General features: G+C 46.8%; 1 protein-coding gene across 10 annotated transcripts in view; it reads left to right on the plus strand.

Moving 5' to 3' along the window:
• Positions 1–21,194, plus strand: part of FAM120B (family with sequence similarity 120 member B) — a 64,269-nt gene extending 43,075 nt beyond the window's left edge. For 6 of the 10 annotated variants that reach the window (XM_081296285.1, XM_081296292.1, XM_081296290.1 and 3 more), the window contains 4 exons: positions 5,971–6,177; positions 7,367–7,475; positions 10,483–10,575; positions 19,382–21,194. In XM_081296285.1, coding sequence (XP_081152411.1) covers positions 5,971–6,177; positions 7,367–7,475; positions 10,483–10,575; positions 19,382–19,422 — 450 coding nt within the window. In that variant the 3' untranslated portion in view covers positions 19,423–21,194. Of the gene's footprint in view, positions 1–5,970; positions 6,178–7,366; positions 7,476–10,482; positions 10,576–19,381 lie in introns of those variants that run through there. The other 4 variants (XM_081296293.1, XM_081296291.1, XM_081296294.1 and 1 more) reach the window with 4 other exon arrangements.
• Positions 21,195–25,071: the final 3,877 nt, after the last annotated feature.

Below are 25,071 nucleotides of genomic sequence, written 5' to 3' on the forward strand. Positions count from 1 at the left end.
CAAGAAAATAAGACCTTCGTGTTGTGGCCTCACGAGGTGGAGCTTGTCTCTGGTGTGGTCTCTGGCTTGTAGGGGCTTTGTGCCTCTCCTGTCCTGCCACCAATAGCCACCTTGCATTCCTGGAAACTGTCTGTCCTTAGCCTGCTTAGGATGGGATTCCATGTCCAGGTTTGAACTCTGCACTTGTCTGAATTGCCAGGAAGAAGTAAGTTTAATGTGAAGACTGCAGGGGGCTTAGAAGCAGCGATGGCACCTGTCTTGGCTAAGTGGGTGCCACAGGGCCGTGGCTCCTGGCCTGGCTTTCCGAATGTACGCAGCATTCAGGGAATCAGGGATGTTTCAGAAAACAGGGCGGAGAAACTCCATGGAGGTTTGGGAGCCTCAGGTGGGCGACTCTGAATAGTATGTTTCATGGTTCCGTTTGTAGAGAGGAAGCCTAGGGTTCATGGAGCTGCAGGCACATGGAAGAGCAGAGCCTGTCCTGGGGCTGGGGCCATTCAGAGCTTCATGCAGGAAAGTGAGAGGACTCTGGGGACTGTGTGTTGGGCATGTGTCATCAGAGGCTGGAGCCGAGCTGGGCACTCAAGGGCCTGTGGGGACATGAACTGGGACAGTGGAGTTGAAGTTTGAGTTGGAGAGGGAGGGCAAGAATGTTAACAGAATTGTCAGTTGGCAGTGGTGTGTATCTGCGATCCCCGTAACTTGGGAGGCTAAGGCAGGAGGATCGAAACCTCCACCATTTAGTGAGACCTGATCTCAAAAACCAAGAAGGGCTGGGGATGTAGCTCAGTGGTTGATTTTGTAACCTGCTACTTTGCTGAATTTGCATATTGCTCTAGCAGTCTTCTGGTAGAACATTTTGGATCTTCTAATTATCAGATCATGTCATCTGAAAACAGTGATGATTTAACTGCTTCTTTTTCTATTTTTATCCTTTTTTTCGCCCCTTCTCTTGCCTAATTGCTCTGGCTAGAATTTTTAATACTATATTGAATAGGAATGGATGGAGTGGGCATCCTTGTCTTGTTCCAGATTTTAAAGGAAATGCTTTTAGTTTTACCTCATTTGCTGTGTTGTTGGCTTTGGGTTTGTCACATGTAGCTTTATGATGTTGAGGTGAGTTTCTTCTGTCCCTAGTTGTTTCCGTGTTTTTATCATGAGTGGAGGCTGATTTTGAGATAATTGATTTTTGTTCTTAATTGTATTTATGTGATGCATTATATTTATTGATTTGCGTTTGTTAAACCATCTTTGCATTTCTCGGTTAAAACCAAATGGTTATGATGATCAATCTTCTTAATATAGTCTTGATTATAATTTGCTAATATTTTATTCAGGATTTTTGCGTCATAATTTCATTGGGGATATTGGTTCATAGTTGGTTTTTTTTTTTCCTTGAGGTTTTCTTACCTGGTTTTGATATGCTTTTGATACCGGCTTCACAGAATGAATTTGAAAATGTTGCTTGAATGAATTTTGAAGTTTCTATTCTATGGAATAATTTGAGGAATGTTGGCATTTGTTCTTTTTTAAAGGTCTAATAGAATTTAGCTAAGAATCCATTCAGTCCTGGACTTTCCTTTGTTGCAAGGCTTTTTATTACTAATTTTATTAGTAGAGAGATAGACTTAACTTAGATGACTTAACTTCTGTTAAGTCAGATTTATAATATTTTTTCAAGTCTGATGATTATTCATTGAGTTTATGTTTGGATGACCTATCTTTCAGTGAGAAAAGTATGTTGAAACCACCCAATATTATTGTATTGGAGTCTGAATCTTTAATTTGAATATTGTTTTATGTAACTACATGCACCAATGTTTGGGGCATAAATATTAACTGTTGTTACATCTTTTTGTTCCCTTTGCCAGTATGGAGTGACCTTCTTTGTCTCTTTTGAGGAATTTTGGCTTGAAGCCTGCTTTGTCAGAGAGTAGCTACTCCAGCTTGGTTTGGGGCTCCATTTGCATGGTATATCAATTTCCATTCTTTTACTTTCAGCCGGTGGTGGTCTTTACCTGTAAGGTGCATCTCTTGAAAACAACATATAGTTGGGTCTTCTTTTTAATCCCTTCTGCCAACGTGTCTTTTAATTGGAGAATTGAAATTTACATTCAATTAGAGAGAGCTGTGTATAAATACCTATCATTTGATTCATATCTAATGTTTAATTTGGTTTTGTTTCTCATTTGCTTAACCACCCTTTAGATAAGATTTGTCATTTGTGAGCTCTAGAGGTTTTTTAATTCTGTTTGAAGTGTTTCTTTAAATAAGTTTTTTAGTGCTGACTTAGTAGCAAGGAATTCTTTTAGTTTCTGTTTATCTTGGAAGATTTTTATTTCCCTTCAGTTTTGAAGGATATCTTTGCTGGATGTAGCAATGTTGGTTGACAGTTATTTTCTTTCAAAGCTTCAACCCAGCATTCCAGCCCTCCTCACTTTAAAGTTTTCTTTTTAATTTTTTTTTAATGGTTGTAGATGGATATCATGCCTTTATTTGTTTAGTTTTTATGCAGTGCTAAGGATCAAACCTAGTGCCTCACACATGCTAGGCAAGCATTCTGCCACTGAGCTATAGCCTCAGCCCCACTTTAAGAGTTTTTATTGAGAAATCAGAAATAATTCTGACTGGCTTGCCTCTAAATGTGTTCTGATGTTTTCTCTCGAGGCCTTTAAATTCTGTTCTTGTTTTGTTTGTTTTAATGTATCACAGAGTGGCTCTTTTTTGATTGTGACTACTTGGGGTTCTGAATGCTTCCTGTATCTGGAGGTCCATCTCATTCTCAAGGTTTAAATTTTTTCTGTTATTATTTCCCTAAAGAGGTTATCCATGCCATTAGTCTGTGTTTCATCATCCTCTTCAATTCCAGTGATTTTTAGTTTGGTCTCTTACTGTCCTAGAGTTCTTGCATATTCTGGTCTGGTTTCTTTCTTTCTTTAATACTGTCTGAATGTTCAAGGTTGGCATTTTGTCTTCCAGCTCTGAGATTATGTCTTTAGCATGATCTACTCTGTTAGACATTAACCTGAACATTTCATTTGATTTATTATTATCTTTCATTTCCAAGATTTCTGTATCTCTCCTTATCGAATTTATTGTTCATATCCTATACTGACTTCATTGATGGAGTTGTATGTGTGTGTTTTCTCGGAATTTATTGATGATTTACACAACCAATTTTTAAAATTCTTTATCTGGTATTGCATTCACTTCAATATCTTTAGAGTCACTTGCTGGTGAATTGTGAACTTTAGGAAGTGTTGTGTTACCTTGTATTTTCATATCTCTTGATTTCCTCTGTTGGGTTTTAGGCATCTGTTGGAATGAACTTCTCTTTCTCTCTCATGTATGGGCCTTCTCTTGCCAGTGTGTCCTCACACAATCTAGACTGAGACCTCTTCCTAGGTTTGGTGTCCCAGCCTTGGTGTTAACTCTGGTTTTGCTGTGGCAGTGGATGTCCATGAGTGGGACTGGAGAGCTACCACTCCACCCTAATTGATAGTTGGGGGTTTGTTTTTTCTCATTTTTTTATATTGGAGTGCAGTAGAGTTTGAATGTCATCTGTGTAGGGCGCAAGGTGTGCTGTCTTTTGGCTGAGTTGAGCTTAGCAGTAGACTCTCCATCCTGTGAACTTGCAGTGTCCCTGTGGAGTCCCAAAATCTCACAGAAAAGGGGAACAAAACAGCAACAACAAAAGCAAACAATATATGGCATTAAAACAAATACCTGTTGCTACTATGACATCTACAACACCAATTACCACAAAAACAGGAATGGTAGGGTTGCCAGCAGCAAAAACAATAAATGACCATGAACTAGATCTAGCATTGAAATAAAAAGCAGGTATCAACTGTCTTCCACAGCACTAATAACTGCAATAACATGAGTGGTGAGGAAAGGAGTCACATAAACCAAATAGTTCTAAAAAAAACTATTTAAAAAGTTCATTAAGAGAAAATAAAATGTGGTAAGAAGATAGAAGAGTTTAGAGTGTTCAAAATGTGAACAGTAAATACAGAAGAGATGTGGCAAGTGGTGATTATAAAGTAGGAGGATAAAAATAGAAAAAAAAGTAAATGAAGAGAGAAAGAATAAGAGAATTTAGCTGAAAAGAGGAGGAGAGAAAAATAAGGGGAAAAAATGCAAAACAAAAGCCCTAACCCTCAAAAGATAAGAAAAAGTAATTATCATAAAAATGCTAAACTGAGAGAGAAACAAATATGGATATGTACATGTGTATCCATGGACCAGTGAGCACAGCGAGGTCCTGAAGACACATGGCTAATGAAGAGTCATCCCCACTGAGGTGGTCAGAACACTTGACAAGGATGGGTGGGTGCTCACTGCTGTGCCAGACTGTCCTTTCCAGTTCTTTTGGGGCTGAGAGAGAAAAGATTGGTGCTTTTCAACCCCTTCCCCTTTTTTTCCTGTTGTTCACTGCTGAGGGTTGGAATGGCCTAAAACTGAAGCTGATTGAAATTGCTCTGTGTGTGAGACCCTGCATGGTCACAAGTCCTCAGGTGGAGGAGGAGGAGGAGTAAGGCCGCCCAGGACTTCTAGAGTAGGAAGCAGCTCTGTGTGACACTTACTGGTGGGATTTTGTCATGATGCATTTGTCAGAACCATGGAATCTACAGCATAGAGTGAGCTCTCCTGAAAGCTATGGATGTTGGTTGGCGAGTTAGTAGGCCCATTAATTTTGATAGACAATCAATCCCTGGTGGGGTGTTTAGAGCAGGGCTGGCTCTGCATGTAGTTGCAGGATGTATCTAAAGAATTTTTTGAAAAAAATCAGTAAAATCAGTAACCTCTGAGAATCTAAGAATTGGAGAAGTTCAGCTGCCAGTAGGAGGAGTGTACATAGCACACTGCTCACATAAAGATGCAGTGGGAGAACTTCCTGCTGGTACAGGAGAGCTCAGGTCAGTGGAACCCTATCTACGGGTGTTGGGCCTGGTGCCAGTGACATGTGAGGAGACAGGCTGCTTGAGCCATTGTCTGTAGAAAATTTGCTCCACAGAGACCTCCAGGCCAGAGGGCTCCTGTGAGTTTCCCAGACCCCTGAGGAGCAGCTGGGTAAGGGAAGGCTCTCTAAGCACTTTTTATGAGTTCAGCTGAACCTTGATACCAAAATCTAACAGCAGCATGATGAAAAATGAACATTTTAGCCCTGTTTCATGAAAAACAATTCAAATTTCCGAGAAAAAAAAAAAGCAAATTGAGTCTAGTAATATGTAAAAGCTTATGGGACATGATAGGCAAGCAGATTTATTTTTGTAATCCAAGGTTGATTTAACACTTGAAAATTACCATGGTTGGGGGGGGGAGCACTGGGGTTGTGGCTCAGTGGTATAGCGCTTGCCTAGCATGCACGAGGCTTGCCTAGCATGCACGAGGCACTGGGTTTGATCCTCAGCACCATATAAATGTAAAATAAAGGGGCTGGGGATGTGGCTCAAGTGTTAATGCTCTTGCCTAGCATGCTAAGCCACTGGGTTTGATTCTCAGCACCACATAGAAACAAAATAAAGATATTGTGTTCACCTAAAATTAAAAACTAAATATTTTTTTTAAAATTTTTTTTTAATATTTATTTTTTAGTTATTGGCGGACACAACATCTTTGTATGTGGTGCTGAGGATCGAACCCGGGCCGCACGCACGCCAGACGAGCGCGCTACCGCTGGAGCCACATCCCCAGCCCCAAAACTAAATATTTTTTAAAAATAAATGTAAAATAAAGATATTGTGTACACCTAAAACTAAAAAATAAATATTAAAAAAAATTACCGTGGTTCGCTTTCTTAACACAGTGATGAGGGAAAAAGTGGTTACATGAATGGATTCCAAAAAGCGTTTGATTAAATTAAGTTTATTTATGGTAAAGGCAGCAGAGACCATGGGGCCTGACCTGGTGGCCGCTGCTGACTGCCCCAGGTATTGACTGCTATTCCTCACTCTGCCTCTGCAGCTCGAGTACATCAGCCCCAGAGCTGTGCAGCTGGGTTCCCTTCTTGTCCGTGGCCTCACCACGCTCGCCCTGGTCAATAGTGCGTGTGGCTTCCCCTGGAAGACAAGTGAGTTCATGCCCTGGAACGTGTTTGATGGGAAGCTTTTCCATCTGAAGTACCTACAGTCTGAAAAAGGATATTCTGTGGAGGCTCTTTTGGAACAAAATGTGAGTTCTGGTTTTTGCACGTTCGAAAACAAATCCAGCAACCTGAAATTGCAGAGTCCTGGAGTTGACATCGGAAGACAGACTAGCTGTCAGTCCTAATGGGCGTGTTGCTTTAGGAAAACAAACGTGCTCCCCAGAAACCTCCCCACCATCCCAGGCTGACCTTGGGGCACTGGCTGTTTCCATGGCTGCTCTCCATAGCACCAGTCGTGCACTGCAGCTCACTCTCCCGGCAGAGGGGCCTACCAACACCAGGCCAGCCTGGGAACCTTGACCCCTGGAGGCTCCCCATGTTGTTGAAGTCATGTGCTGCTCCAGATTTCTAAGCACCATTGCTGCCCATCCCTGCAAGACTTCTAAGTAAGGTTCACACCTAGCTCATGTGGAGTGTTTCAGGGGAAACATTTGGTAATGCATCCACCATCATTTTTCAACGAAAAAAGAAAAAATGTCCAGGGTGGTATAGGGCTATTAAGTATTCAGAACTTGGGAGCAGCCCAAATGAAGAGCAGAAAGCAAAAGCAGAATAAGAGGAAAAGCAAGCCTCGGAGTGGGCATCACTGACACAGAGGCTACAGCAGACAGCCAGAGGGTGCTGCTGGGAGTCCTGTCACAGGCCTCTTTCTTGTACCTGGTCCCTGGCCAGCACAGGTGACAGCAGGTTTGTTTTGTTTGTTTTTTAAAGAGAGAGAATTTTTTAATGTTTATTTTTTAGTCTTCGGTGGACACATCATTATTTTATTTTTATATGATGCTGAGGATCGAACTCAGCGCCCAAGGATCCAGGCATACAAGGCAGAGTGCTCACTAGTAAGAGGAGGCTGCAAGGAGAGAGCGTGCTGCCTCCCCATCTGTCGCTATCTGTGACCTTGGTCTCCCCAGTGAGTGCTCTTGCACGGAGATGGGAAACAAGGTGTGTTAATTGCACAGGCTTTTCAGCCAGATTGTGTGGCAGTCACCCAGCTGGTTACAGCAGGGCTACAGGTCGGTTTAACCTATGGAAGACGAAACAGGCACAGCTGCATGCTGAGGCTTTGCCAGGGGTATGAGGGAGCAGACTTCCAAGCCCTCTTGTCAGGCCTCCATCCTTGCTGGTGCAGTGTCCTTGGGCACAGGGCCCCTCGTGGGTGTGACCTTGCTATTTATGTGACACAGAACTAGCTCTCAATTGCATCTGATCTGTTTGCAGAGGTCCTGGCTCACCAGATTCCACAACCTGAAAGCAGTGGTCTGCAAGGCCTGCATGAAGGAGAACCGACGCATTGTGGGCAGAGGGCACTGGAGCTCACACCACACAGGTGGGCAAGGGGTGGGCATTGCAGCACACCTGTCACTGGGTGTTGTGGGCCCAGGATAGACCCAGTCACTTCTGTGGTTTATTGGTAAGAACTCCAAAAAGAGGTGGATAGAAGTGCAAGAAAAGGTTAACCTTGATGGGATAGGACTTTACCAAATGGTTTAAATTCGGTCCCATTGAGAAAGTGTTCAGAAGGGAGCCGTTTGTTCTTGAGTGATGAGGAGCTCTCTCTGTGCATGTCCTGCCTTCCACATTCTCCAAGGACAGAGATCACCAGGGAGTGTTTATAAAACAAAGAAAAGCTTAAGAGTATTGGGCTGGGGATGTGGCTCAAGCAATAGCGTACTTGCCTGGGATGTGTGCGGCGCTGGGTTCGATCCTCAGCACCACATACAAATAAAGATGTTGTGTCTGCCGAAAACTAAAAAATAAATATTAAAAAATGTCTCTCTCTCTCTCTCTCTCTCTCTTAAGAAAAAGAAAGAAAGAAAAGCTTAAGAGTATAAAGAAAGTAAGAAAGGAAACATAGAAGCCTCTCATTCTGTCACCCTGAGGGACAGGTGTTGAGGACTGGTTGCTGTGAGATTTTCTTGTGCTTCAGCTTTGAGGTCCACTCTCCATGTGGCTTTGCCATGCAGCACCTAGCATGTGGCTCTGAGATGGCCACAGGCTTTCAATTTCCCCCTTCAGAGCTTCGCAACTGTTTCCATCTTTCTTGTGGCTCACAGTGCTTCTGTGTGTGTTATTTCCTTAACAGAGCATTGTAGGTCAAGTGTAGTTGAAGTCAGGGAAGTGTGGCCAGCGTGTGTTCTGTCATCCATTTCATCCCTTCGCACCTTCACCAGCAGTGACCAAAGGTCTTAGGTGGCACGCTCGAGAGCACCTGAAGGTGTATTCCTTTTCATTCATCTCATTGATTGGATGCTTGTGTGTATCGTGGTGTGTCTCTCCTTGTTCTCCCTGTCTTTGTTTGGTTGGTCTCTGAACCCTTGGCAGCCTGGTGTTCTTGCTGATGGAGTGAGAGCTCACCCCAGACCCTGCCCATTAGGCTATCTTCATGAGCCTCAGTTGGCACCAGCCTTGCAGACTTCACCTTGGAGGCCGTGTGTGATTGGAGCACCCATCCTTTCAAGTGTCCAGTGCTCCTGACTTTGAGTGTGGACCCATTAGGGAGAACAGCTGGGTGGGGAGCTGCCCCAGACCAGGAAAAGGGTGGTGCCTTTATCCATTTGCCAACCTTTCCTCCGTTTTTTGGCTTTAACCTAAAAGCTGCAGTTGGGTAGAATTTGAGACCCAAAAGCACTACAGATTAATTGTGCTACCATCTCTGCATTACTGTTCTCAGGGTAGTCAACAGTCTGGGGCTCAGCCTGCCTACGGATGGATGTGTTTCTAATTCAAACTGCTCAAGAGTGGGACAGATGGCAGAGAGCCTTGCTGAAGGCTGTGTGCCGGGTGTTTTGAGGTGACCATTGTCACTGGGCTTTGCATACCCAGACTTCTCTCTGGTCACACTGTCCATGTGTGCTGTGAGAAGATGCCTGGTGCTAAGGTTGCTGCCTGCTCACACAGCTGCATGGCGGCTTTCCCAGAGCCCACCTCCCTTGAGTTGGCTTCTAGAGTCAACAGCCATGAACACAGGGTCACACGCAGCTCAGTATGCTGGCGCGGATCCAGCGTTGCCCCCACAGAAACCTCCAGAGCTGGAGGTGTGATGTGATAGCCAGATACAGTGGACACGTTACAAACAGGTAGCTCAGCAGCAAGGGTGGCAGTCACGGCTCGCCAGGGAAGCCCAGTGCTGGAGCCATGGCAAGCAGGTGGAAGGCCACTGGTTAGATTTGGGTACATCACCACAGTGGGAGATGAACCAGGAAAATTAGTAGGAGCTGGGTACAGGAGACTGTTGATTGCCACGTTTAAGAGTTGACATTTTTATCCAGTGCAAATCAAGAGAGCTTTTGAAGGCTTTTAAAGTGATGCAGTCAGAAATACTGCTCTTATCTGGATGCAGTGGTGCACACCTATGATCCTAGGGACTCGGGAGGCTGATGTAGGAAGATCACAAGTTCAAGACCAGCCTCAGTAACTTACTAAACCCTGTCTTAAAATAAAAAACAAAAACACCTGGGGATTTAGCTCAATAGTAGAGTGCCTCTTGGTTCAATCCCTGGTACCAAAAAAAGAAATACCATTTAGGAAGGTGTCCTTATCAGCAGCAGAGAATGGGGATAAGGAAGCAGACTGGAGGCTATCTTGGGCCCAGACAAGTGGTGCTGGAAGGGGAGCCTGGATGACTCTGGCAGCATGTGGCTGCACCCTTGAGTGCAGTCTTCTTCCTTTACTGGTGATTAGAACCCCAAGGGCTGTGGACTGTTCCTTGTGTCCAAAGTGACTCCATGCAGAAGAGGGGCTGTGCCTGAGACACCAGGGAACACTGGCCAAAGCCATGCTGCTTGGTACATGTGGCCCAGAGCCGTAAGCAGCAGTGTAGCACCCACATCTCAACTTCTGTCTTTGTAAATCACTATGGAGTACCAGAACACTGAAGGAAATAATACTGAGTCAGGTCTTCTAGTAGAGACAGATGGCAAAAGGTAGAGGGTTTGGGAAGTTATGAAAACTATGAAGTATGTATCCATGAGTTTGAGGAGCTCATGAAGTCCTAGGTAGAACGTCCCCCAAAGATGAGTTGGTCAAGGGATTCAGAGGTGGGGCCCATACCTCTTTTCAGGGGTGGAGCTCCTGGCCCCATCGCCCTTGGGGCCCCAGTGAACCTGAGACCTCCTTTGGAAGGAACATGTTTGGCTGTTGCCCTCGGCCCTTGGCACAGGATCACATTCCCTGCAGCAGCTCCTGTGCTGTAGTCCTGTCTGTGCACCCACAACGCCTTTCCATCGCAAGCCCACTGAACACGTGGGGACTGCTGACTCGGTGCCACCTGCCATGTTGTTAGACCTGGGGCAGGGCAAGCGTGCTATGCTGACATGCTGACTGTGTTCCCACAGGGAGGTGGGGAAGGCAGGGCTCCAGCTCCCACAGGACAAGCTCTGCGTGTGGCCATTCTGGGCAAGGACAGCCGTGGAGAGACCAGGGTCCAGGTAAGAAGCCATGTGTGCCAGCCTCCATGCAGGGGCTGGCTGAACTGCTCCTCCTGTCCCGAGTGTGCGGCTCACTGCTGAGAAGCGTCGTGTGTGGGCATCTGTCTGCTCCCGGCCACTTCATTCATCACTCTAAGTACCTAACTTTTGGAGTTTCCTTAACAAAGGCTCTTACATGTCAAAAGTTCACCCTTCTAATGAAGAATGAAGCACAAATAGGAAGATACTGGTCATGTTCATGTCACAGTCATATACATGAGGGATAAACACACACACACACGTAAATGTGGTGTGGGAGATGAGCCTTATCCTTGGTTTCTTGTACATGTAGCACAGGTATCTAGTGCACATATTTTGCTGAATTTAGTATGTAATATTTACATCTAAATACATAGAAAACCTCATTGTTATTTAAGCTCAGATTCCTTAGTTTAGAGAATCAAACTTTATAGATTTCAGAATTATCTAAAATTTATCATTTTATTCTTTCATGCACACTTTTAATTCATGATATTTTTATGTTTCTAACCTCTAAATCGTGTGGTAGCTTCTCACATGGCTCAGTTTACTTTCAAGGCACAGTAGGTCTTGAGCGTTAACCCAGTTGTTGTGTGTGGCACCACCTCTGAGAACAGATGCTTGCCTCAGGGATCTGAGCAGCAGTCTTGCCCAATGCTGAGTCCTGCCCTCTTGTCCTGGTTTGCACATTGAGCAAACACCAGAGCCAATGGGTGTCTCTACAGGGCCCACCCCCAGGCAGTAGAAGGGCTCTGCCAATGTAGGCTTAGATTGCTTGGACATTGCCCTGAGCTGAAACCTGCAGACCTTGCTCTTCCACATCCTGCCTGCCACCTGGGCCTCCCTGGCCAAGTGGACCTCCTCAGTCACCTGCCTTCTCTCATGGTCTCTAGTGTAGCACACACACGAGGGTCACAGCCACCTCACTGCCAGTTAAGCAATCTGCTCATCTGCCTGGGCAGTATAACTTCCTGTTCAGCATACTTGAGCTTCCTCTTAATTTAGGAGATACTAAAATTCACTGGACTAAACCACCAACAGGGACCCTGCAAATGACCAGAAGGCCTTTGACTTGCCTAGAATGCGATGGTGCAACCCATGGGTAGCCCTGGGGTCCTGCTGCAGGGCACATGGGCCAGCTGGTGCTGGCCTGTAGAATCCATCTGTCTCTGCTGGGCAGAGTATGTATGGGCTGCCTGAGAAGAGTGTGGTGTTTTGGCTTCTCAGTCTGTAAGGCTGATAGGGTTCCAAGTGAGCTGGGTGCAAAATGAAATGCAGACCTCACTGGCTGACCTGCCCCCTGCTAGTTCAGTGAGGAGTCTGAGAAGGCTCCCCACTAGCAATGTATAAGCAAAGACTTGATGGGGGTGGGAGCAGCTGCCAGGTGTGAGGGACATGGGGCAGAGAGGGGATGGCCAACAGGGAACAGGAGGTCTGTGTTTGCAGAAGGAAAGGACCTAGCACTTGAAATTGATTGCAGAGGGACATTTGGCCTTAGTGACCAGTGTTAAGCTGGCCGTGATACACGATGGCTTGAAACAAGCAAGGGGCTGGCTTGGAGTACCCACTTGGGGTGAGGGAGCCTGGCACCCAATGAAGGTCAGGGCTATGCACTGAGGCTTTGGCCCCTGGATGAAGCCAGTCATGCAGGCCAGGTGGGACTAGACTGTGGCAGGAGCTGGTGGCCTCACATTGAGCCAGCTGATCTGACAGGATGGGAATGGGTCTCCCCTGCAGAAGCCACAGGTACTCCCAGCCAGGTGAGGAGCTACCCCACTTCCAACCTTTCCAATGAGCAGTCCCCACACTTGCCCAAGAGTGCTGAGGAAGGTGACCTTGTGCTTACACTTTTTTAGCTTTGGATTGTCCCTTTCCTTGCTCTGTCCAGATCCTAGGTGAGGATAGGTGGTTACCGGGCCAGCAGGGCAGGGAAGAGGCTGTGTGCTACAGGCAGGGTCAGCACACTACCCCTGATGAGAAGAGTACAGCCCTGCTTGGAAGTCACCAGGTCTCCTGAGAGGGACGATATCTTGGGTGACTTCCCAGGTTCTTCATGCTTTTCATCAGGAAACTAGACTGGATTGCTTCTCTGTCCCCATAGCTCTGCAATTTTGATCCTGATTTTTCAGAGTGGGTGAGCAATCGTCAGTGGTACACCAAAGGGACAAATAGAGGAAGGTGGGGTGGGTGTCATAGAGCGGCCATCAAAGACAGGCCCAGTCCCAGCCCTAGTTCTGTGCCTGGGCCTGCCGCCCATGGCATAGTGAAGGTTGCAGGCATTCTTACCTGCTGCAGTCTCCAGAGGAAGCCCATAGCTTTCCACAGCAGGTCCCATCTGCAGGCTGGGCTCCACTCCTTTACCGCAAGCCTGCAGACCTCTCTGGTCCTCAGGTGTTGCCAGCACTCAAGGTTCCTAGCACAGCTGTGCTTGCCTCATCAGCACTTACCTGGGATCACCATCGCCATTCTGAGCCTTGTCCCAAGCATTTCAGTGTTACTTTCCTGGCCTTGATTATAGCGTTTTACCTAATGTTTACGTGGAACCATTTCCTATCAAAAACAAAATAGTCACTTTTACCTCAGTGTATTTGCTTTCAAAATAATAAAGCAAGAAACCCCACCAAAACCCCCATGAGCAGCCATCTTCCGGGCACCAGGATTGACCAGGGCATGGCCTTCAGGCTGAGTGCATGCCCCAGAGAACATTACAAGTTTTCTATTCTTTGCTTTTTTTTTTTTTTTTTTTTTTAATGTAGTTGTAGGTGAACAGAATGCCTTTATTGTATTTATTTTTATGTGGTGCTGAGGATCAAACCCAGGGCCTCATGTGTGCCAGGCGAGTGCTCTGCTGCTGAGCTACAGCCCCAGCCCACATTGCAAGTTTTCTGTTCTTTTCCTTGGGTGGTTGGGGAGAGACAGGAGCATTCCTGAGTTTGGCGGTAACCTCTCTTCCCGGCTTTGGTAGGAAACAGAGTTGGTTTCTTCAGATGCAGTTAGCAGAGAGTACCAACAGTATCCAGAACCCTGTCCTCCTCAGGCAACTAGTTAAAGACAGTAGTGGCCTTCCCTAGGGCAGAGAGTAGGTATGTCCTGGGCTGGAGGGAGTGTGCAACCTGGCGCCCGTGCAAGGGCAGCAACTCCTTGGGCCTCTGTGTGCACGTTGGCCTGTCCTAGCCCAAGCCCTTGCTGGTCCCACAGGAGACCAGGGCCATCGTGTTTTTGCAGGCCCCACCTGTGGGCAGCTGTTCTGGCCTGTGATACTGCAGTGCAGGCTTAGGGTGATGGTGACACTGAGCACCCGTGGGGGTGGCAGCTCTGCAGGGCCTGGAACTGTGGGCACTTGTCATGCGGGGTGGTCAGGAGAAGATAGCCCTGTGAGTAGAGTCCAGAGAGGCAAGGCGCCGGCGTACTGGCTCTGTGGAGGTAAAGTGGGTGTGGGCCCAGGAGGGATGGGCTCCTGGTGGTCGCATGAGGACACCAGCAGCTCATGTCCTGTACTCCTTTCTGGACCAGGACAGGCTGCCCCCATGAGAAACTGGAAACCTGGCACAGGACCCAGAGTTATACCTAGCCCTGAAGCCTCCCCCATCCCCTCCTCAGCCCCACTAGGCTCTTCCTCTTTAAACATCAGTGGTCACACCTCAGCCTGGTCTGTGGAAACTCTTCTCTCTGCCTGCGGTGTCCCTTCTTCCCTCAAGGTTTGGTCCTCCCTAGGCTCCAGGCCCTGGTGCCATTGCCATACCAGGTGTGCATTCTATAGGAACTAAGTGCACACTGAGCCAATGAAGCAGAGGCTCAGTGGGCAGCACCATGTGGCTGTGGGCTGCCTGGCACCCGTGTCCTGCTCTTACCGTGTGGACTTGTATGTTCTTTTTTTTTTTTTTTTTTTTTTTTAAGACAGGTTTTTTTTTTTTTTTTAAGAGAGAGTGAGAGAGGAGAGAGAGGAAAGAGAGAATTTTTAATATTTATTTTTTAGTTCTCGGCGGACACAACATCTTTGTTGGTATGTGGTGCTGAGGATCGAACCCGGGCCGCACGCATGCAAGGCGAGCGCGCTACCGCTTGAGCCACATCCCCAGCCCATATGTTCTTGAGCTAGGCCTCGGTGCTGAGGTGGAGCATCTTGGCTCTCTCTTGCTGGATGTTGTGGTTAATGCCAGCCCACTGTCACGGGCCCCAGGTTCTGGCTTTAATTCCAGCGCACACATATTCACATTTCATTTCTGACATACGTTGCCTTAGGGTTCCAGGCACATATATAAAGTTGGGTACTGGAAATGGTGTAGTTCCTCCTGACCCAGAGAGGAGCAGAGGCAGAGTGTGGGCAGCAAGCTGTAGACGGGCAGGCACCAGGACATGCAGGTCTGGGCTCCTGCAGCCACCTGCTGGGGGGTATCGAGGGGAGGCTCAGGCACAGCCTCAGGCTTCCTAGTCCTCAGGCTGGCCGCTGGTGCAGGTGTCTTCTGCTTTCAGACGTTCTGTGTGAGATGCTGCTGCAGAGTCAGGTTTGGGACTGGGGTGTAGATTTTCACTGGTAACCGCTGTGTTTTGCCCACCTTGAACTCCCATTTTTGTATTTCTTGCAAATATTGAAATAGTCTGAGTAGAAAGTTGCCACTATGTCCAGGACAGTGTCAGTAGGCAAAAGTCTTTCTGTTAGGAAAAAAACACCAAAACCTTGTAACTAAAGGGTCTAGTTGCTGCCAGAGTTGGCAGGTTCCAGCGCCCCACTCTGCCCTGACCACCGTGTGCTGTATGGAGCTGAGGCCCCAGGGTCTTAGCAGGGAAGGCCTCTGGGAAGACTGGGCTACACCCCAGAGGTGGTGCACATGAAAGCCTAGGGCCCAGCTTTTGTGAACAAATGGTCCACAAAGCAGTGCACCCTCCCCTCGCACTGCTCAGCCCCGCCAGCAAAGGGTCCTGTGTGGAATTCCAGTCAGAAGCTGAAAGGTGCCTGTGAGTCTCACCTTCTCTTCTCTGTGGTGGGTCTGAAGAAGGCTCTGCTTATCCGGGCAGCATGGTGGGAACCATGCCCTCTGGAATCCACCTCTGTTGAGAGCCACAGCCGAAGGGGCCCCAGCAAACTTCCAGCTGCCAGCTGATGATTGGCTCCTCTGCGGTGATGCTCATTGGGCTGTTTCCCCGCCCTTTCAGACCACGGAGCTGCTCATTGGGGGACTTTTTTGGCTCCGCCCATGCGACCCAGCCAATCGGCCTCAAGAGCAGGAGGAGTGGGGGAGGTTGAGAGGCTTGTGGGAAGCCAGTGGTGGCAGTTGGGCTCTGAAGGTTTTCCTGAGGAGCTGTGTGGTGCCCTTTGTGTATGGTTCTAAAAATAAAGTTCCGTTTCTTTTGAGAAGTGGCTCCTGAATTGTGCCCAGCCAGACTGTGGCATTTGGTGGGCCGCATGGGGAACGACTGAGGGTAAGTGATAAGGTAAACTGCTCACCCCTGAGGGCAGGGCGAGAGGATGGGTAGCCATTTTAAGATTCTTCTTTTGTTTTGTTTCGCTTTTGTTTTAAGTTGCCTGTCCCTGGAGATGTGTAAGATGGAAGAAAAACCGCTCACATCTGAGGAAAAACTATTTGCGTCTGAGGAACAGATAGGGAGAAAGGACGGATGGACATTTCAGGAAGATAGAAAGGCTGATATAATGATTTTGTGTTGTTCCATTTTTGTTTCATTCTGTCTCGGTTTTGTTTGGTGTTTTCTTGTTGGGTTGTATTATAGTAGAAATATGGGATCAGAAATTAGTAAAAAACAAACCGAAAGACTGTTAAGTAAATTGTTAGAGGAAGGAGGCATCCCAGTAAAATCAAGAGCAGTCAGGGCATACGTTGATACAATACAAAAATGTAGCCCATGGCTTTTTAAGGAGGAGTTGTTAGATATATCACAATGGAACCATCATGGTGAAGATTTAAAAAGAATAGAAAAGAATAGCCCAGGGACTCTGCCAGTTGGCACATTGCCATTGTGGACGTTCGTTCGTATCTGGTTTGCTTAGTCCAAAGCTTTCAGTTCAGACAAAGGTAGAGGAAGGAGAAGACATATTGATTCAAGTAAAAGAGAAGGTCTCTCAAGTTAGTCAGACAGAGGAAAAGATTCAAGTAAAAGAGAAGGTCTCTCAAGTTAGTCAGAGGAAAAGATTCAAGTAAAAGAGAAGGTCTCTCGAACTAGTCAGAGGAAAAGATTCAAGTAAAAGAGAAGGTCTCTCGAGTTAGTCAGACAGAGGAAAAGATTCAAGTGAAAGAGAAGGCCTCTCAAGTTAGTCAGAGGAAAAGATTCAAGTAAAAGAGAAGGTCTCTCTAACTAGTCAGACAGAGGAAAAGATTCAAGTAAAAGAGAAGGTCTCTCGAGTTAGTCAGACAGAGGAAAAGATTCAAGTAAAAGAGAAGGTCTCTCAAGTTAGTCAGACAGAGGAAAAGATTCAAGTAAAAGAGAAGGTCTCTCGAGTTAGTCAGATAGAGGAAAAGATTCAAGTAAAAGAGAAGGTCTCTCGAGTTAGTCAGACAGAGGAAAAGATTCAAGTAAAAGAGAAGGTCTCTCGAGCTAGTCAGATAGAGGAAAAGATTCAAGTAAAAGAGAAGGTCTCTCGAGTTAGTCAGACAGAGGAAAAGATTCAAGTAAAAGAGAAGGTCTCTCAAGTTAGTCAGACAGAGGAAAAGATTCAAGTAAAAGAGAAGGTCTCTCGAGCTAGTCAGATAGAGGAAAAGATTCAAGTAAAAGAGAAGGTCTCTCGAGTTAGTCAGACAGAGGAAAAGATTCAAGTAAAAGAGAAGGTCTCTCGAACTAGTCAGACAGAGGAAGAAAGTTTAGAGCAGAAAAAGCCATCAGGGAAAAAGTTACAACAGGAGACTGCTACTAACACCTTTCTATCTCCAGAGGGCGTAAGTGTCCAACCAACAGCACCACCTCTACAGGAGACTGCTACTAACAGCATTCTATCGCCAGAGGGCGTAAGTGTCCAACCAACAGCGCCACCTCCATATGCTGGGAGGCTCCAAACCCCCCCCCAGTTGATAGCTGGGATCCTGAGACAGGATCTCAAGTATTAACATGCCCTGTAAATTTCAAAAAAGTGAAGCAGCTAAAAGAGGCTGTAACAACCTATGGTCCTCAAGCACCCTTGGTCAAATCCATTAACAACTTGAACATGACGCCAGCAGATTGGGCTAATATGTGTAAAGCTGTGCTAAATGGAGGACAATACCTGTTATGGAAGGTTGCCAATGAGGAATTTTGCAAGGAGTCGGCTAGGCGAAATGCAGCATCTGGTTATCCTCAGAGAAATCTAGATATGTTGTTAGGAAAGGGACCTTATGAGGATCAGCAGCAACAAATTGCATATGATCCTGGTGTATACATACAAATTGCTGTAGATGCGGTTAGGGCATGGAAGACTTTACAAAGACATGGAGGTTTACAAGGTCAAGTATCTAAGGTAATACAAGGAACTAATGAACCTTACGCTGAATTTGTAGATAGGCTTATTCAAACAGCTACCAGAGTTTTTGGGAATACAGAACAAGCAATGCCATTAATAAAACAACTGGCTTATGACCAAGCGAATCGTTGGTGCAGAGAAGTCATTAGACTATGGAAACATGAAGATTTAAACACATATATTAAATTATGTAGAGACATTAATGAACAAGAGCAAGTCGTGGCAGCTGCAGTAAAACAGGCTTTAGATGCCAGGCCAAGAACATGCTACAATTGTGAACAAACAGGACATTTTAAAAGGAATTGCCTCATAGGAGGAGGGTTTAACAAAACTAGGTATCAAAGGAGTAGAATACCAGGTATTTGCCCATGATGCCGTAGAGGGAGACATTGGGCTAATAAATGCCGCAGTCTGGCTGGGCACAATTCAGGAGCCACTTGTCAAAAGAAACGAACTTTATTTTCAGAACACACGCCAAACCACACAGCTCCTCAGGAAAACCCTCAGAGCCCAACTGCCACCACCGGCTTCCCACAAGCCTCTCCACCTCCCCCACTCCTCCTGCTCTTGAGGCCGATTGGCTGGGTCGCATGGGCGGAGCCAAAAAAGTCCCCCAATGAGCAGCTCCGTGGTCTGAAAGGGCGGGGAAACAGCCCGATGAGCATCACCACAGAGGAGCCAATCAGTTGGCAGCTAGAAGTTTGCTGGGGCCGCTGTGAGCCAATCATCAGCTGGCAGCTGGAAGTTTGCTGGGGCCCCTTGGGCTGTGGCTCTCAACACACCTCAGCTACCAGCCTCCTTCTGGATCCAGAGCCCTCACACGGGGTTGTCAGGTGTGGCCGTGGGGCTATGCTTCCTTTTGCTAGAAGAAAATGAAGAGTAGGCATGAAATTTGTAGGTAAGTGTTATTTTTAAGCTAGGAAAACTCTGACCTTTCTTACCAGGAGGTGGGTTCTGCCCAGGTCCTTTCTCAGCATTCCCCCTCTCTCAGAAAGGCAGAAAGCAGCCAGTGCCCTGTGGGCTGGGGACAGAAGCTCTGGGCTCAGCAGCCACACACTCTGTCTGAGCCCTGTGAATGGGAGAGCCATCTTGGCAGAGGGCTTTGTGTAGACGGTGGGACCTGGTATTCAGAGGGCGGTTCTGATGTCAGCTTCCACTCATAGCACGACCTCTGGAGTGACTGCTTCCACTCTAATGGATGATTGTAGAACAAAATTTTAATGCCTGGTGGCCACAGCTGGAAAGAGAGTAAAGTTCTGTTCTTGTGTGCGCTCAGAAACATGCAGCTTTCTGTTGGATTGTGAGGAAGGTTTCTGACTTGGGATGTCATGTTATTTGGTGCAGGAAGCAGAACCCACGATCATGACCAGTGGAGGAGGTACTAGTGTCCCCACCTGCATCCCCAGAAGTGCCGGGAGAAGCCGTCTACCACTGAGTCTTGCCGAGTGCCCAGCTTCCCAGGGCTCACATGCTGCTGGATTTTCTCCTGAGTTCAAGACAAGTTCGCCTCCTGCAGTTCAGATGAGGAGGACGTAGCACTGAACCCCACCCTGCCCAGCTGCACCTGCAAGGAAAGTGGCTGTGGGACCAGAGTTCACTTGAAAAGAGAAAAGACCCTTGCCAGCGACTTCTCCCCATGTGTCCCGGGTTGTGCTTGATTGCACGGCCCAGAACAGTCATCGTTAACTTCTGCGTTACATAACACGTGATTGATGTCTTTCTCCAGGAGATTGGCGCCTGACCTCACCTGTTCTTTAACTGGACACGACATTGTGAGGATACTTTCCCATGTCCCTGTGAGGCGCTGGACGTGTGGTATCTGACAGTCACGTGGCATTTCACAAATTGTTTTCTCGTTGGAAATTCTAACAAGTCAAGTTTCCAACTATTTCTTCTCTTGGTTCTTGGAAATGTTTGAAAGAAAGGAAGGAACAGCTGGGCACGATGGCTTATACATGCAATTCCAGCAACTCGGGAGGCTGAAGAAGGAGGATCACAAGTTCACAACCAAAATAAGGTCCTGTCTCAAAATAAAAAAAAAATTAAGTAGGTGCCTGGGGATGTGGCTCAGTGGTAAAGTGCTTCTGGGTTCATTCCTCAGTACCAAAAAAAAAAAAAAAAAGAAGAAGAAGAAGAAAGGGAAGGCACAAGTACATATACCTTCCCGGTGGGAGTTGTCCTGCTGGGGCAGGGCAGGCAAGGGGCTCACCTGGTCACTCTGCCTTTTCAGTTCTTTCAGCAGTGCACACAAGGGCAGACTGGTTCTCAACAGCCAGATGGGAGGCCCAGGGCAATGACCCTGGGAGTGGTACACCCACTGCTCTTTTCCTTTGAGCAACGAAGAGCCTCTGTTTTTAAAAAATGTTTTAAATGAATCCAAGTTCAGAGTAGCTCTTTCCACAGAATTTTCAAGTAACCCCAGAATTGGAAATTGGACCCCCACCCTGTAGGAGCTTCACCTCTGGGGAGTGGAGGTGGAAAGCATTCAGGTGAGGCTGAGAAGACTATGTCACCTCAGGCTGCTGCCTGACTCCACTTGGTCCCTGAGAGCTGGCTGCGCCTGTCAGGGTCCTTCCCAGGCCACAGCACAGCTCTGGAGAGGCTTGGTTCTCTTAGGAAATGCTCCCTTCTGGTTGCTGCTGTGTTTAAACTCACACCCCCAGCACACTGACATCCAGGTTCCCTCTGCACCTGAGGGAGTGCCCTGCCCAGCAACTCCACCTGCATGGAGCCCCCTTGCTGCTTGTCTTGTACTTGGCAAAGCCGGGTGTGATCTCCAGACGTTGAGCACGTTTGTGTTTCTTAGGTTTGAAAACCCAGTGGCCACTCGGTGCAGCTGTTGCTGAGCATGTCCATGTGCCTGCTTATGCTTCATGTGAGTCCGCAGCGTCTACAGCTCTGCCTCCTGGCTTTGGAAATAGGTGTTTCCCGCTTTTCCTGTGAGTGCCATGTACCTGAGTATCCACGTCCTGTTCATTCTCTTGCTCCTTTGAAACCACAGCTGCCTTTAGAAATCCTCTTTCTTTGCTGTTTGTGTGTGTTTCTGTGAAATAAATTTCTCACCCCTTAGACTGAAAATGGACTACTGAGAAAGACATTTCCCTTTGTAGTACCTAAGTTCTGATTCATCAATAAAATATTTATGTTCTTTTCACAAGCTTAAGTTGTGTTGGTGTGACCTGCATTCCATTTGAAAACCAGGGCACTGGATGTTTTGTAATCTTAATATTGTTTATAAGTTATTTCTGAGTTTAGTTTTCTGATAGAATCTATAAGTATCAATTTTTAATTGCAAAGATCGTTTACTCATAATTTACATTTTCTTAAATTTGGAAGACATTTCAACATTCAGTAAATTGGGATGTTTATGAAGAAAGAGAGGCTATTGGGAGGCCTGTGTCCCTATGGGATAGGCCCAGGAAGATGGAGGAGGTGCAGGCCCTGCACAGCTCCGTGTGTGTGACGTGGCCTGAGACTGCCCAAGACTTCATTTCCTGCATTCATATTATTGAAAAAATGTCCTGTAGAATCAGAAGTTAATTTGTTGGGGACCCAAAGCTATGCAGAATGTTTCTGTATCTAACATTCCATGAACCACACTCTGCTGCTACATGTACAGTGTTAGCGTTTGGATGTGAAGTGTCCCCAAAAAACTCATGTGTGAGACCATGCAGGAAGGTTTAGAGGAGAAATTTCATCCTTATAATCATATATCCTTAACCTAATCAGTTAATTGATTCCCTGATGGGATTAACTGAGTGGGGGCCTGAGGCAGGTGGCGTGTGGCTAGGGCAGGTGGTTCACTGGGGGTGTGCTTGTGGGGTATATATTTTGTATCTGGTCAGTGGAGTCTCTCAGCTTCCTGATCATTCTTTGCCACACTCCTCACCCTGATGTCCTGCCTCACCTTGAGCCCCGAGGAATGCAGTCTGCTGTCTATAAACAGACCTCTGAAACCATGAGCCCCCAAATCGACTCCTCCCACCCCTAAAATTGTTCTGGTCAGACCTTTTAGTCACAGCAGAGAAAAAGCTGACTAAAGCATGGTATGTGTCTGCGAATCAGTGTAAATAGATGGATCTAAAATTTTGACTGATGCTATCAAATTACACTCAAAAACAGTGGTGTCCTTTCATCCCGGTCTTCACTGATCGGTCACACCAGGTATGAGTAGCCAGCTCTCTGTGCCTGACTCTCTACTGCAGTCTTCAGCCTGGTGTGTCCCCTGCACCATGCACAGTGCATCACCCAGAACTGGGTGTGGGCCCAGACCGAGTCAGGAGTTCAGACTGGGCATGGTGGTCACTGGCCACTCCACCACACATGGGCCCCCACTCATCGCTCTTGCCTGCAAGGCTGGCGTGGACTTCTTCCCAGAGAGGCTTCTGGAGGTGCAGGACGAGCGTCTCCAACGCTGGAGAGCCAGGCAGCAGTCCTGTCCCTCTCACAGCCTTGCCTCAAGTCCTGCAGCATCTCGGTTTTGCCCTTTTCTTTTCACACAGGTATCTAAAAAGGCCTGTCCACATTCAGGAGATGAAGCTGATACTCCTGCTAGGCAGGAGCAGGGTTCTGGAGGGTCTGCCATGGCCATCCCCCCCCCAAAAAAAGTTCCCCCTGACCTACAGCAGCACACTGAATCTCATGCCATCCAGCTGTCACCCGCCCCCCCCCCCCCAGGAAGCTGTGGTCCTTCAGCCTTCTCAGGGTTTTAGCTCTCTGCTTTCTCAGCTGTTGACTTCATCTGTAGCCTTGCTGCTCCTTCGTGACCTTAGCTTCAAACACTTCCCTGCAGCATCTAGAGTTGGTAGCCCTTCAGGCCTGACCGCCAGCCCACTGACCTGGCACGTGCAGCTGTGTGTCAGCCTGCCTGTCCTCGCTGCTTAGCCTCTGCCTAGCAGAGTGGTTTCTTGTGTCCTCTGCTTCTGTATAGTCTTTGCTGTTGAGGCCAGGGCAAAGGACAGGTAGCTGATTATCAAAGAAAAGGAAATGAGTAGATACCACCCCCATCTCCTGGTTAGTAACAGCCTGCGGTGGGGGGACACTTTCCAACACAAGCAATCACCCCTGACGCTCTCCTCCTGCCCTTTTGGTCAGTTTTTAAAAGGACAAGGCTCTCTCCCCCTTCCTCTCTCCCTCTTTGCCTTAATAAAATGTGCTTTTTGGTCTTGCCCCAGTGTTTCTTGGGTATCTGATCTTCGACCCTGGGGGACCTGGTCCTAATTTTCCAGACTGGTTTCATGGTGAGACCACATACCTGGGTTAGACCCAACTCTGCATTTGGACTATGGCTAGGGAAAGCCCTACTGCCATCCTTGCTGTGCCCACCCTAAGTTCATGCTCCCCAGCCTCGGTGAGCCCTGCACTGCCCAGCACCGTCCATGCTTCCACTCTGCAGAGCCAGCTGCAGGTGTCCCTCTGCTGTGTTCCATGTTCCTCCCACCCTCGAGCGCTGAGCCATCCGGTCAGAACTCACAGGCAGGGTGCTGGGGGAAGACACTCAGGGTAGCTGGAGACCGTGTCCACATTTTGTCTACTCTTGGGCAAGGTGATCATGCATCTCCAGGAGAGGACTGAAGCTCTTGACCACACTGAGGCAGCAGCCACTTCCTCTCTGACCCTCCTATCTTTCCAAGAGGAAAAGGATGCTTCAGAAAAATGGCCCTTCATTTTAACAAGAATGCTGGGAGCAAGCAAAGAACTCAGTAAAATGCACAGGTATTGCCAGGAAATTACTAACCAAAAGCAAATCAATAAGCAAAAACAATTGGGAGACCAAAGTCCCAGGTTATTATAAGGAAAGTGATGTGTGTTTCTGGGTAATGTGATAAAAAGGCATACTACTTAGAACGTAGGTTTCTGTCAAATCCAGGTGTGTATACTAAAATGTATGTTACAGTGTGTGCTAAAAAGTAAGGAAATACACTAGAATTTTAAAAAAAGGAGGGTCTTACCAATTTTAATCTTTATACTGAAATCATAAATTGAAATTTTAAGTAAATACAAGGAGAAATTGGTATAATGTTTTAACACATTTCACAGGAATCAACATGTCAAGCAGACCAAGAATAATGACATACGTTTGAACACGTCAATGAACAAGTTTGTTTTAAGAGATACATGTCAATAGATGTTTTATTTTCACTCTTACAGAATACATGTAGACAGTTCATAATGACATATTAGACTCCAAATTAAACTTCAATTAAAATAATGAGAAGCAAATTTACTGAAATCCTACAAGCCATATTTTCTGTTTATAAGAAAATAAATAATTATAAATCAACAAAAAAATAAAAAGCAAAAGTCTTTTTACTTATAAATTAACCATTCTAGAATACTTATTGAAGAAATAAAAGTCAGAACTTTTAAAAAATTCCTGTTCTGCCATGTGGTAGAACAGGAAGAAGTGGTTGAACAGGAAGAAGTGGTATCTGTGACCCACCTTGGTGACAGCTGCCCTGGCACAGGCTGTCTGACACTATTCTGCAACTCTGGAGCCTAAATTTGTGTGGATGCTAAGTTGTGGTTAATTCCCACCCGTGTGGCAGACAGCCTCGTGTGCTGCCTGTTGCAAGAGACCTTGACCTCTAAACACTGGGCTGCCAAGAAGCAGGAGCAGCTGACCACCACTGTCCCACCCCTGACTGAAGTAACTCCCACAGGAGTTAGAGGAACAACACCTGTCGGCCTTCAGAGGTTTATTTTTGCTCTTTGGGGAACTCAATGTTTAAGGATCAGGACCTTCAAAAGCAACCATGTATCAAAGGAATTTGCAAAACCACCAAGTGTGGTCAGGAAAACAGGACTCTGAGAAGATCTGAAACTGCCCCTTTAGGTTGATCACCAACACAGAGGCACTCTTTACCAATAAAAAGAATAAAAACAGAAAAACATGGATGCCTGAGGCACTTCCGGATCCTAGAGTCTCAACATGGACATGCACCAAAGGAACTTCCAGATCCTAGAGCCTAAACACATTCGCGCAACTGAGGAACTTCTGGATCCGGGGGCCTAAACATGGAGGACGGAGGAAC

The sequence above is a fragment of the Spermophilus citellus genome (genome assembly GCF_964194105.1).
Source record: "Spermophilus citellus genome assembly, chromosome: 5".
Classification (NCBI taxonomy): Eukaryota; Metazoa; Chordata; class Mammalia; order Rodentia; family Sciuridae; genus Spermophilus; species Spermophilus citellus.